The 14,006-nt window shown below is 46.4% G+C and overlaps 1 protein-coding gene across 1 annotated transcript in view; it reads right to left on the reverse strand.

Annotated features, from left to right (window-relative positions):
- Nucleotides 1-14,006, reverse strand: part of LOC132900247 (dynein axonemal assembly factor 8) — a 107,971-nt gene that overhangs the window by 61,357 nt on the left and 32,608 nt on the right. The window contains 4 exon segments of the mRNA XM_060942259.1: nt 355-524; nt 599-637; nt 735-782; nt 864-1,166. Of these exon segments, the coding sequence (XP_060798242.1) occupies nt 355-524; nt 599-637; nt 735-782; nt 864-1,166 (560 nt within the window).

Raw genomic sequence — 14,006 nt, forward strand, 5'->3', positions numbered from 1 at the left:
GGCGGAGTACACCCTGGACAAGTCGCCAGGTCATCACAGGGCTGACACATAGACACAGGCAACCATTCACACTCACATTCACACCTACGGTCAATTTAGAGTCACCAGTTAACCTAACCTGCATGTCTTTGGACTGTGGGGGAAACCGGAGCACCCGGAGGAAACCCACGCGGACACGGGGAGAACATGCAAACTCCGCACAGAAAGGCCCTCGCCGGCCATGGGGCTCGAACCCAGGACCTTCTTGCTGTGAGGCGACAGCGCTAACCACTATGTAAAAAAACATGTTTTCGGTGAATATCTTATTTCATTCTTTGATTCAAATATAAGAATAATAAGGAGGAAGCCAATGACCTGGTGTTCTGATACATTCATCAGTGTGTTTCCCATTTTTGAATTGAGTACAAGAATGCGCAAGCCCACTAAAGTGAAGTTGTTTTTCTGGATCTTGCTGAGAATTTTACCCAAGTAATGACTCCAGACACCAGGCTTGAACAGTGCCAAAGTAAGAAGAGGCTGCAATCCTATGGTGCACAGCAGTGTGAGTCAGCCATGAAAACACTCTCATTCTGAAGACGACAAAAATCACATTACTTACCGTCCATCATGTAGTGGAACAAGAACTGACTTGCAGAGCCTGGATTTAGAAAGACAGTGTCAAAGTGTATTATGTATGAACCATTATAAAGAATGGCACTCTTACATTTCACTGTTTCTTTTCTCATGAGGTATACCTAAGCTTGGAGGTGGCAGGAATTTAAATAAAATTCAGCTGCTGTGATCTAGAAAGAAGAAATAGTGTATTTATTTGGAAGACCATAAATTTCTCCATCCACTGAATTGTTTTTAAGCTTCATCTTCACCTGGGATCATCTGTGTCTCAGTTAAGAAAATGGCGGCTTGTCTGAAGGCCATTTCAGGAGTGGTTGACATCAGTACACTTAGATCTCCAGGATAGCCTTGTGGTAAAAGTCTTTGCATATTATTGAATGCCTCCAGCCTTCTAATGGCACAGATCAGGGCTGGAGAGGATACCAGGCTTACTATGCTGCTGTGCCACTGATGCTCACTGACCCCGAAAGGGCTCAGCTCCCGTGCCTGCTGCCAGGTCAGTGTGGGCAGCCATTTCAGAGCCAACAACACAAATCTGTCCTCACCCACTCCTCCTGGATGAAAGAACATTTGAAATTTTGCAAGGAAAAATTAAAAAGCCCCCAAAAAACAAAGAGTCTGTGTCAAGTAAGTGCGCAGAACAACAACCAATTGATCTTATTACATATTAATGTTTGAGCTATTTGAGTGAGTCATGGAACTTACAGTTAGGTCCATAAATATTTGGACAGAGACAACATTTTTCTAATTTTGGTTCTGTACATTACCACAATGAATTTTGAACAAAACAATTCAGATGCAGTTGAAGTTCAGACTTTCAGCTTTAATTCAGTAGGTTGAACAAAATGATTGCATAAAAATGTGAGGAACTAAATCATTTTTTAAACACAGTCCCTTCATTTCAGGGGCTCAAAAGTAATTGGACAAATTAAATAATTGCAAATAAAATGTTCATTTCTAATACTTGGTTGAAAACCCTTTGTTGGCAATGACTGCCTGAAGTCTTGAACTCATGGACATCACCAGACGCTGTGTTTCCTCCTTTTTAATGCTCTGCCAGGCCTTTACTGCAGCGGTTTTCAGTTGCTGTTTGTTTGTGGGCCTTTCTGTCTGAAGTTTAGTCTTTAACAAGTGAAATGCATGCTCAATTGGGTTGAGATCAGGCTACTGACTTGGCCATTCAAGAATATTCCACTTCTTTGCTTTAATAAACTCCTGGGTTGCTTTGGCTTTATGTTTTGGGTCATTGTCCATCTGTATTATGAAATGCTGACCAATCAGTTTGGCTGCATTTGGCTGGATTTGAGCACACAGTATGTCTCTGAATACCTCAGAATTCATCCGGCTGCTTCTGTCCTGTGTCACATCATCAATAAACACTAGTCACCCAGTGCCACTGGCAGCCATGCATGCCCAAGCCATCACACTGCCTCCGCCGTGTTTTACAGATGATGTGGTATGCTTTGGATCATGAGCTGTACCATGCCTTCGCCATACTTTTTTCTTTCCATCATTCTGGTAGAGGTTGATCTTGGTTTCATCTGTCCAAAGAATGTTCTTCCAGAACCGTGCTGGCTTTTTTAGATGTTTTTTTAGCAAAGTCCAATCTAGCCTTTTTATTCTTGAGGCTTATGAGTGGCTTGCACCATGCAGTGAACCCTCTGTATTTACTTTCATGCAGTCTTCTCTTGATGGTAGATTTGGATATTGATATGCCTACCTCCTGGAGAGTGTTGTTCACTTGCTTGGTTGTTGTGAAGGGGTTTCTGTTCACCATGGAAATTATTCTGCGATCATCCACCACTGTTGTCTTCTGTAGGCATCCACGTCTTTTTGCATTGATGAGTTCACCAGTGCTTTCTTTCTTTCTCAGGAGGTACCAAACTGTAGATTTTGCCACTCCTAATATTGTAGCAATTTCTTGGATGGGTTTTTTCTGTTTTCACAGCTTAAGGATGGCTTGTTTCACCTGCATGAAGAGCTCCTTTGACTGCATGTTTTCTTCACAGCAAAATCTTCCAAATGCAAGCACCACACCTCAAATCAACTCCAGGCCTTTTATCTGCTTAATTGAGAATAACATAAAGAAGGAATTGCCCACACCTGCCCATGAAATAGCCTTTGAGTCAATTGTCCAATTACTTTTGGTCCCTTTAAAAACAGGGTGCATACATGTCAACCTATATGGAATGTCCGTATTTTATACGGATTTGATTCAATAAACATAGTATACGGGCGTACAAATAAAGTTATATGGATTCTTTAAAAAAAACTTCAATATTTATTTAGAGCTATAATCAATTCCCACGATGATAAAAGAACACATAACATTTACAAACATACTGTACACCACAGAAAGCACAAACAGCCAGTAAAGAGTCTTATGAAATCGCGCGTTATCTTGTGGTAGCGAGACTTCGTTCCACTTTTGATCATGTGCACACCCATAGACATATAAACATAGACGCCGCCTTCTGCATAGAATCATACGTCATCCTCACCGCCATATTGGATGCGGCAAAGTGGAGAGTCTTCACCCGTCTCTGGTATAGCATCTAGACAGTAGCCAAGAATAAAGATGCCTCATTCATGTGCTGCGTTTAACTGTACCAACAGGTTAACTGTCCAAACGAGATCACATGGGATTACCTTTCACAGGTGAGACTGGAAAAATACTTTTCATTGTATTTGGTCATTATAACGTAATTTTACGAACAGATTTTTCTGACTTTGTGGCTAATATGAAATCTCATGCATAATAGCCGCTCGGTGAAACCTGTCTACAAACAACAAAGTATTTCCTTCGTAACTACGCTGATTGTTGTTAGTTGCTTAGCTAACTTTTCACATACTATGTAGGTTTCCCAAAAATAAAGCCATGAAAAAGCAGTGGGAGACAGCTGTGCGACGGGAAGGGTTTTCTGCTACTCCGTCATCCATGCTGTGCAGTGAACAGTTCAGAACGGAGGATTTTGACAGAACAGGTCAGACAGTCAGGATCAGAGAGGGAGCTGTTCCTTCAGTCTTCGGTCTCCCAGCTCATCTCCACCGGGTAGGTGTATAGTTATAAGCAGTGAGAATTAGATAATACAGTGCCACACTATGATGAACGTTTTTGAACGTATGATGAATGTTTTTAACCTTTCTGAATGTGAAGGAATCAGTGATGTATTTTGTTTTGGTATGACGTTAGAACCTGGCCGAACTCAGTTTGGCGGTCATTCAGCTCACTTTATTCAACGAGAGTAGGTCTGTGTAGTGACTCAATAAATAAAACAGTAAATTTTTATTTTCATTCACTATTTCCATCATTTATCATATTCAGTCTTGTAGGTTGGTTATTTTGGCCTCAGGTTTTGGTAGCTTGCTACGGTATGCTAACTGATTAGCTTACCTGAGCTAATATTGACGGGTATTTCGCACACTATTTATAACCATCACATTAAAAGTTATATATGTTGTTTTGGACGGCACGGTGGTGTAGTGGTTAGCGCTGTCTCCTCACAGCAAGAAGGTCCTGGGTTCGAGCCCCATGGCCGGCGAGGGCCTTTCTGTGTGGAGTTTGCATGTTCTCCACGTGTCCGCGTGGGTTTCCTCCGGGTGCTCCGGTTTCCCCCACAGTCCAAAGACATGCAGGTTAGGTTAACTGGTGGCTCTAAATTGACCGTAGGTGTGAATGTGAGTGTGAATGGTTGTCTGTGTCTATGTGTCAGCCCTGTGATGACCTGGCGACTTGTCCAGGGTGTACCCCGCCTTTCGCCCGTAGTCAGCTGGGATAGGCTCCAGCTTGCCTGCGACCCTGTAGAAGGATAAAGCGGCTAGAGATAATGAGATGAGATGAGATATGTTGTTTTGATGCCTGTTTGTTTCCCAAATATACGTGTGTGTCTTAATGGGTGAATAAAAGGCATCGAGTTAAATATTATTGTAGAAAGGGGCTTTATGAAGTTCAGTCCATTTACTTGCATTGGTTTACGGGGAAGATTTGCCACATCCAATATGGCGGACACTCTGACGTATCCCAGCAACGGGCCACCCAGCTCAATGCGGCGTCTATGTTTATATGTCTATGCACGCACCGCATTGCGAGAATCCCGCCAACCAGGAAGTAACATTTTGTTTGAAAAGCGTATTTCCACCTGAGCGACTTTCACTAGCAACTGAAAAGATTCTGAATGGGCACTCCGGCAAAATCAACACAGACACTTGCTGTGACATGCAGCCTAGTGAGGTATTGGTGCAGACTGCTAAAAAAGCTGTCATGGAGTACAATTCAGAACATTAGAGTGACACTTTGTGTTTTTGTCAAACATTGGAGCTTTGTATTCATTCTGAAGGTTTATTGTTATTAATATTGAATAAAAAGTAACTGGGATATATCATTGTTAATTATCATTCAAATTTTAGGTCAATTATTTTAATTTGCATCTTATAAGGATTTTATAAGGGAAATACGGATTTTGGAGGTTGGTTATACAGGTTTGATTGACCAAAGGTTGACATGTATGAGGGTGGCACATGTTAAGGAGCTGAAACTCCTAAACCCTTCATCCAATTTTAATGTGGATACCCTCAAATGAAAGCTGAAAGTCTGGACTTTATGTCCATGTCCATTATATAACTATAACTTGAATATGTTTCAGTAAACAGGTAAAAAAATAATTGTGTCAGTGTCCAAATATATATGCACTGAAAAAAATGGCCTGTTAAATTAACACAAAAAAATCTTGTACATCGGTTGCACTTATTAAAATCATATCCACTAAGACCAATTAAATCATGTTCAGTCAAACAGAACATGACTTAATTGGTCTTAGTGGATATGATTTTAATAAGTGCAACTGATGTACAAGATTTTTTTGTGTTAATTTAACAGGCCAAGTAGACATCTGCACTGCACAAAACTTAACTCGTATTTTTTGGCCCAAAACAGTAATTTAATTAAGTAAAACTTGAAAATATAAATTATTGACATTTAGGGCAATAATGTTAGTTAGCACAACAAAGCAAGCAAGTTGTTTACTCCAAAGCAATTTGGTGAGTTGTTAATACTTATATCTTTAAGTTGGGGTTCAATACAAGCGACAACAGTTCTGCTAACTCTTATTTCTTTGTTGTGAAATGCGGGAAAGCCAACTTTCCGAGTTGGCACTTGGTACTCTGTCAATGTGACCTCACTGTGGCCTCGAGCTGGAGTCCACACAGGTAAGTTTTAACCAACCTTTAATTAAATGAATTTAAAATGAAACGGGAATGTTATTCTGAGTCGAGTTGAGCAGTACGTTGTAAATGAATGGAGAAGGCGACCTTAACATTTTCAACATTAAAATACAAACAGCTTTTCAGTCATTAGCAAAAGCTAGCGGCTAACTGGTGCTAGCGGTGCTGCATCAGTTAGCTGTGAGCTTGTCTGGGCAAATACCATTCAAACAGGACAGGCATGTTATCTTCTGACTGGTTGGTACTGTTTGCTAACTTGTTAAAGCTACAAGAGTAGTATTAGGGTATTAATGCTAACTCAAAATTGTGGTCACAACATTAGCTGAAATTTCATGTCATCTTTCAGAAGAATTGGCGGTGTTACTACACTGTGGTAATAACACTCATGCCAATTCAGCACCTGCATTGCTCCATCTATGATCCAGGACCACAGCAGGTGATCAGGTTGGTTGACAGTAAGAACACAGAGAGAGCGGAGCCAGCCACAGGTTACGGTTCGATCCACTGTGCAGTTAGTTTTCTGCCTGCCTCTCTACTCAGTTCTCTGTACCGTCTGCTGGTCTCAGTAAATGACTGACTGTGTTGAGACAGTGGTGATTTAAGAAGTTTATGTTATTATTATTATTATTATTATTATTATTATTATTATTTTTGCACGGGTGGAGGAACTCAGATAACCAGTGTGTGCATGTGTGAAGTTACAGTTATTTTGCTCTCAGCTAATCTAATCCCTAATGCATCAATCAGCCATAACATATATTGTGCACATTTATGACATGTTCAGTGATGTCCTGGTTGTACTGAATGCGGTTGCATATTCAGCTAAAGATCGTTTATTTACATCAAGAAGGTTGCTGTGTTTTCAACCACAGTTCCCAACCCGACGCTTCAGTCCGGGCCGGGTTCGGGTTGAAAATATATGACTCGGATGGGGTCTGACCTCGGGCTTCCCTTTTTTTTTTTAATAAAACGCATCTTCTCGCTGGTTGCACTGTGTGAAATGCACTGAATCGGCATCACCATAACTGAATCGGTTATAGATGCATTTAAGGCCATAATTGTTTTTTTTCAAGTGCCATGTAAATGTGCTGACTGCTGTGCAATACTGTTACTCCAGAGTCCCTTAGCTTTTATCAAGAACTATCTGCAAAGTGTCTCAGAGTGGCCTTCACCTTTTCCCATTCCATCCTTCTCATATATGTGGAGTTGAAGTTAGATTAGATCTAGAATAGATAGAACTTTATTGATCCCTTTGGGAGGGTTCCGTCAGGGAAATTAAAATTCCAGTAGCATCATTATAGGATAAACAGAGAATAGAATAGAAAAAAGAGAGAACTTCTAGATAAATTAAGTCTTTAGAAAACCTCTAGATAAATAAATTAAGTATTTACATATACAAATATATTAAAAAGATATGAAAAAAGTCCAGCAGGAGAGGTATTGCACATTTATATTGCACATTGTCCAGTATTGCTTTTTTGTCAGGCTAGGCTACTGCTCCTTCCCGACCTCTGTCCTCCTGTTACCCCTCCTCCCCCCCAGAGAGGAGTTGTACAGTCTGATGGCGTGAGGGACAAAGGAGTTTTTAAGTCTGTTAGTCCTGCACTTGGGAAGGAGCATTCTGTCACTGAACAGGCTCCTCTGATTGCTCATGACAGTGTGTAGAAGGTGACTGGCATTGTCCATGATGTTCAGTAGTTTGTCCATAGTCCTTGTGGCAGTGGGGGCGTGGTCAAGCATCAGTCTATGACTGGAGGGCGGAGTCAGGGAAGGTAAGTGGCAGAATCACTACACCTGATGTCAATTAACCTGTGTTTGTGTGTCTTCCCAGTGACCACGCCCGATATAAGGAGAGAGAGAGAGCAGAGAAAGACAGCTCTCTCCTCAACCAGACAGCTGATGTGTGTGTGCGTGTGTCTGAGTGTCTGGGAGAGTGAAAACACTGAAAAGTGTTAATAAAGAGTTTTTGGAAACTCAGTTCTGGCCTGCCGTACTTCTGTGCTCCACCCACCCGTGCAAAGTTCTACAGTGGTGCTGAAACCCGGGACGGAGCACAGAGGAGAACAGCCCCATGGAGTCCTCCCCCTTCGTAGACCTGATCCACGCCCTCGCCACAGCCCAACAGAGCCAGCACCAGGCGCTGCTTGCCCTCCGAAAGGAGCAAGAACAACGGTTCGAGGCCCTGGTGCTGGCACAACAGGAAGATCGTCAGGTGTTCCGGCGCCTCCTTGCGTCAGCGGGGTCCACCACCTCCACCGCCACGGGCCCACCCCACCTCACCCTAACGAAGATGGGCCTGCACGACAACCCTGAGGCCTTCCTCACACTATTCGAACAAGCAGCAGAGGCCTCGGGCTGGCCGGTGGAACAACGCATGGCGCACCTCCTCCCCCTGCTAACGGGCGAGGTGCAGCTGGCCGTACTACAGCTCCCCGCCGACAGCCGGCTGGTCTACGTGGACCTGTGCCGGGCCATCCTCCAGCGTGTGGGGTGCACCCCCGAACAACAACGCCAGTGCTTTTGCGCTCTACGCCTAGAGGAGGTCGGCCAGCTGTTCGCATTTGGCCAGCAACTCCGGAACGCCTGCCGGCGGTGGCTGAGGGCTGACAACCGCGACGCCGAGGGAATCATCGATCTGGTGGCACTGGAGCAGTTCATCATCTGGCTTCTCGAAGGAACAGCAGAGTGGGTCCAGTGCCATTGCCTGGCATCGCTGGATCAGGCTATCGAGTTGGCGGAGGATCATTTGGCAGCTGTTCCCACAGCAGGACAGCAGATCTCCTCTTCTCCTCTCACTCTCTTTCCCCCTCCCCTTCTGTGTCTCGTCCTCGCCCTGTTTCCCCACCGCGGAGGTGGGGGCCGGCTACACCCCAGCCAGCCTGCCGCACCTGCGGTGCCCTCCCATTTCATGCTTCCGTGTCTGTCTCTCCCCCTCAGGTGAGTGAGCCCCAGAGCGCCGGTGCAGAGAGAAAGCCTGGGCCGGTTTGCTGGCGCTGCACGGAGCCAGGGCACCTCCAGCATCAGTGCTCGGTAATGGAGGTGGGTACGGTGGTCCGGATCCCCAACGTGCCAGGAACTGCCCTCGATCTGGCCGGAGTGTATCGCATACCGGTGAGTGTCCAAGGGGATACGTATCAGGCTTTGGTGGACTCTGGCTGTAATCAGACCTCAATCCACCAAAGCCTGGTGCAAGGCAAGGCATTGGGGGGAGCACAATTGGTGAAGGTGTTGTGTGTGCACGGGGATGTTCACAACTACCCTTTAGTGTCGGTCCACATTCTATTTCGAGGGGAGAAATCTAGTGTAAAGTCGGCGGTTAATCCTCGCCTTACCCACTCGATAATTTTGGGGACTGATTGGCTGGGATTACGGGAATTAATGACTCATTTCATAAAGAGTGGGTCCTGCCGTAGTTCAGCAGGGGGAGGTCCCGGTGTGGCATTGGCGGGAGCAGCTGTCACAGAGCCGTCTACATCATCTTTGTGTCAGAGTAAGGAGCAACAGGCTCCTCCTCCCTCTCTCGGGGAATCCCTTGTGGATTTCCCGTTAGAGCAGTCGTGAGACGAGACTCTGCGGCATGCATTTGACCAAGTGAGAGTAATCGATGGTCAAACACTCCAGCCAAACACCACCCCGTCCTTCCCCTATTTCTCCATTATGAGAGATAGATTATACCAAGTGGTGCAGGACACTCAGACTAAGGAGACGGTCTCACAACTTTTGATCCCAAAGAGCCGCCGGGAATTGGTATTCCAGGCGGCTCACTTTAATCCCATGGCTGGACACTTGGGGCAGGATAAGACACTAGCCCGAATAATGGCCCGGTTCTATTGGCCAGGGATTCGCGGCGATGTCCATAGGTGGTGTACGGCATGCCGCGAATGCCAGTTAGTAAATCCAGCAGCCATTCCAAAAGTGCCTTTGCGCCCTCTTCCATTAATTGAGACCCCATTTGAAAGAATTGGGATGGATCTTGTCGGGCCATTAGATCGGTCAACATGAGGGTATCGCTTTATTTTAGTCCTGGTGGACTATGCAACGCGATACCTGGAAGCAGTGCCTCTTCGCAATATCTCAGCACACAGTATTGCGGAAGCACTCTTCCACATCATCTCCCGAGTCGGAATCGCCAAAGAGATTCTGACTGATCAAGGCACTTCGTTTATGTCACGCACACTGCGCGAACTGTACGGGTTATTGGGAATTAAGCCGATCCGCACCAGCGTTTATCACCCACAAACGGACGGTTTAGTAGAACAGTTCAACCGCACCCTCAAGAATATAATTAAAAAATTCATAAGCGAGGACGCACGCAATTGGAATAAATGGATCGAACCCCTGTTATTTGCAGTGCGAGAGGTCCCACAAGCCTCCACGGGGTTCTCCCCGTTCGAATTATTATATGGGCTTAAGCCGCACGGCATCCTAGATGTACTGCGGGAAAATTGGGAGGAGGGACCTTCACCAAGCAAAAATGAAATTCAATACGTTATTGACCTGCGCACAAAACTCCACACACTCACACACCTAACCCAGGAGAATTTGCGGCAGGCTCAAGAACGGGAAATCCACCTGTACGACAGGGGTACATGCCTTAGGAAGTTCGCACCGGGAGATAAAGTACTTGTACTGTTGCCCACGTCGAGCTCCAAATTGATAGCCAAGTGGCAAGGACCCTTTGAGGTCACACGGCGAGTCGGGGATGTTGACTATGAGGTGAGGTGAACAGACAGGGGTGGGGCGCTACAGATTTACCACCTCAATCTGCTTAAACTCTGGAATGAGGAGGTCCCCGTGGCGTTGGTGTCGGTGGTTCCAGAGAAGGCGGAGCTGGGGCCGGAGGTTCAAAAAGGAACATTGACATCGCTTACCTCTCCGGTCCCCTGTGGAGACCACCTCTCCCCGACCCAACTCACGGAGGTTGCCCAGTTGCAGACCGAATTTTCGGATGTGTTCTTGCCCCTGCCCGGCCGCACCCACCTCATAGAACACCACATTGAGATGCCCCCGGGGGTGGTAGTGCACAGCCGCCCTTACAGGCTACCCAAACACAAGAAAAAGGTGGTTTGGGAAGAACTCGAGGCCATGCTCGAAATGGGCATCATCGAGGAGTCCCACAGTGACTGGAGCAGCCTGGTGGTCTTGGTTCCCAAGGCTGACGGGTCGGTCGGGTTCTGTGTGGACAATAGAAAAGTCAACGCGGTGTCTAAATTCGACACGTACCCAATGCCTCGCATTGACGAGTTGCTGGATCGACTAGGCATGGCTCACTTTTATTTGACACTGGATTTGACAAAGGGTTATTGGCAGATCCCCTTGACTCCATTATCCCGAGAAAAAATGGCCTTTTCCACATCGTTTGGCTTACACCAATTTGTCACACTTCCTTTTGGGCTGTTTGGGGTGCCCGCTACGTTCCAGCAGCTCATGGACAGGGTCCTCCGCCCCCACGCCACTTACGCGGCCACATATTTGGACGACATAATAATCTATAGTAATGACTGGCCGCGGCATCTGCAGCACCTGAGGGCCGTCCTTGGGTCGCTGAGGCGAGCGGGTCTCACGGCCAACCCGAAGAAGTGTGCAATTGGGCGGGTGGAAGTATGGCATCTGGGCTTCCACTTGGGCAATGGGCAGGTGCGTCCCCAAATTAATAAGACAGCAGCGATTGCGGCCTGCCCGAGGCCCAAGACCAAAAAGGGGGTGAGACAGTTCCTGGGGCTGGCTGGCTACTATCGTAGGTTAATACCTAATTATTCGGACATCACCAGCCCTCTGACTGATCTCACTAAAAAGGGGGCACCAGATCCGGTCCAGTGGATGGAGCAATGCCAGCGGGCTTTCTCTGAGGTGAAGGCTGCACTGTGTGGGGGGCCACTGTTACACTCCCCTGACTTTTCTCTCTCCTTTATGTTGCAGACGGACACGTCAGACAGAGGGCTGGGGGTTGTTTTGTCCCAGGAGGTGGAGGGGGAGGATCGCCCCATGCTGTATATCAGCAGGAAGAGGTCAGTGCTTGAGGGGTGCTACAGCACAATCGAGAAGGAGTGCCTAGCCATCAAGTGGGCGGTCCTCACCCTCCGCTACTACCTGCTGGGACACCCTTTCACCCTCTGTTTGGACCACACGCCCCTCCAGTGGCTCCACCGCATGAAGGATGCCAACGCACGGATCATCCGTTGGTATCTGGCACGCCAGCCCTTTAACTTCAAGGTGATCCACAGGCTGGGGGCGCAGATGGTCGTGGCGGACTTCCTCTCCCGTCAAGGGGGGGGAGTCGGCTGCAGGCCAGACAGCTGCCTGGCCTGAGTTGGGCGGTGGGGGTATGTGGCAGTGGGGGCATGGTCAAGCATCGGTCTGTGACCAGAGGGCAGTGTCAGGGAAGGTAAGTGGCAGAATCACTACACCTGATATCAATTAACCTGTGTTTGTGTGTCTTCCCAGTGACCACACCCAATATAAGGAGAGAGAGAGCAGAGGAAGAGAGCTGTCTCCCCAACCAGATGGCTGATGTGTGTGTGTGTGTGTGTGTGTGTGTGTGTGTGTGTGGGAGAGTGAAAATGCTGAAAAGTGTTAATAAAGAGTTTTTGGAAACTCAGTTCTGTCCTGCCGTACTTCTGTGCTCCACCCACCCGTGCAAAGTTCTACAGTCCTCTTCTCTGCCACCGTCACCGGAGAGTCCAGCTTCATGCCGACCACACAGCCGGCCCGCCTGATCAGTTTGTCCAGCCTGGATGTGTCCTTCTTGGATGTGCTGCCCCCCCAGCACACCACGGTGTAAAACAGGACACTGGTGACCACAGACTGATAGAACATCCACAGGAGTTTCCTGCAGATTTTAAAGAACTGCAGCCTCCTCAGGAAATATAGCCTACTCTGTCCCTTCCTGTACAATTGGTTGGTGTTGCAAGTCCAGTCCAGCTTGCTGTTCAGCCATAGCCCGAGGTACTTGTAGGAATCCACAGCCTCCACCTCAACTCCCTCGATCAGAACTGGTCGTGACCTTGGTCTGGACCTCCCAAAGTCAATGACCAGCTCCTTGGTCTTTGAGTTGTTGAGCTGCAGATGGTTCCTGTTGCACCAAATGGCAAAGTCCCTCACCAGGCTCCTATACAGTACTCCTCCTCTCTGTCGTCCCTGATACACCCCACAATGGCTGTGTCATCAGCGAACTTCTGAATGTGACACAGCTCCGAGTTGTTGCGGAAAGGCAATGAGGAATATAAAGAGACCAAGAAAGGTATCAGCTTAACAAGAGACATGAAGATAGAAATTTTGGACAAGATTGCTCAGGCAGTTTTTGAAGTGAAAGCCTATCCTGATCAAGACCAGATTGAATCAGTTGCTTCTGCTCTCATCAGTAGACACCCATGCCTTCAAGAACCAGGCAGTGAAACAGGGTGTGCTGGATGGAAAATGAGCATAAAATATAAACTTGGCAATTACAGGTCCAAGCTGCATCAGGCGGGCTGTATCAAGGTTAGCATTAATCAGAAAAAGAGGAGCTGTGAAGATGATGGTGGAAGTCCTTCTCTGAAGACAGCAAAGCAAGGTGAGGTTAACCATGTCCCTGACCATTCAGAAAACCATAATGATGACTCACTGGAGGATGAAAGACTGGCTCTGGTTGAGGAGTTTAAGAAGAAGAATGAGAATATTGCACTCATCAGACAAAAGATGGAGCTGACTTTCTCCTTGAGGCGCAAGAAGATCGTGGAGCTGCAGCCTATGGTGTCAGAGGTTCTGGAACAGTGGCCTGCTCTGTTTTGCGAGGCAGGAGGTAAGCAGATGAACCAAGAATATATTATGTTGTATTTATGATTAAGTCTTTTTAAAATGATAGTAGAAGAGATGTGTGTGTTGATTACAATGCATATTTTAACATGAAGATGGTGTTGAAATTGTATTGACCTTGTATTGAGGATTTAAATTTCCTGTTCACATTTTTCAAGAGATAAGGGAAGAATTTTATTGCATCACAAACAAGAACCTAATAGACAACTTCAGAGCAGCCCTTAATCAACACACTTTGAGGCTCCTGAGACTATCGGGCAAGAAGGACAGCTTTTTCATCTGAGATGGATCGGCTCCTTAACAGCCTGGATCAAGAGGTGAATTTTAGATGTAGTAATTTATAACTCTGAACATTATGGATATAAAATGGAATTTTGGCT

This window comes from Neoarius graeffei, chromosome 16 (genome assembly GCF_027579695.1).
Source record: "Neoarius graeffei isolate fNeoGra1 chromosome 16, fNeoGra1.pri, whole genome shotgun sequence".
NCBI classification, from domain to species: Eukaryota; Metazoa; Chordata; class Actinopteri; order Siluriformes; family Ariidae; genus Neoarius; species Neoarius graeffei.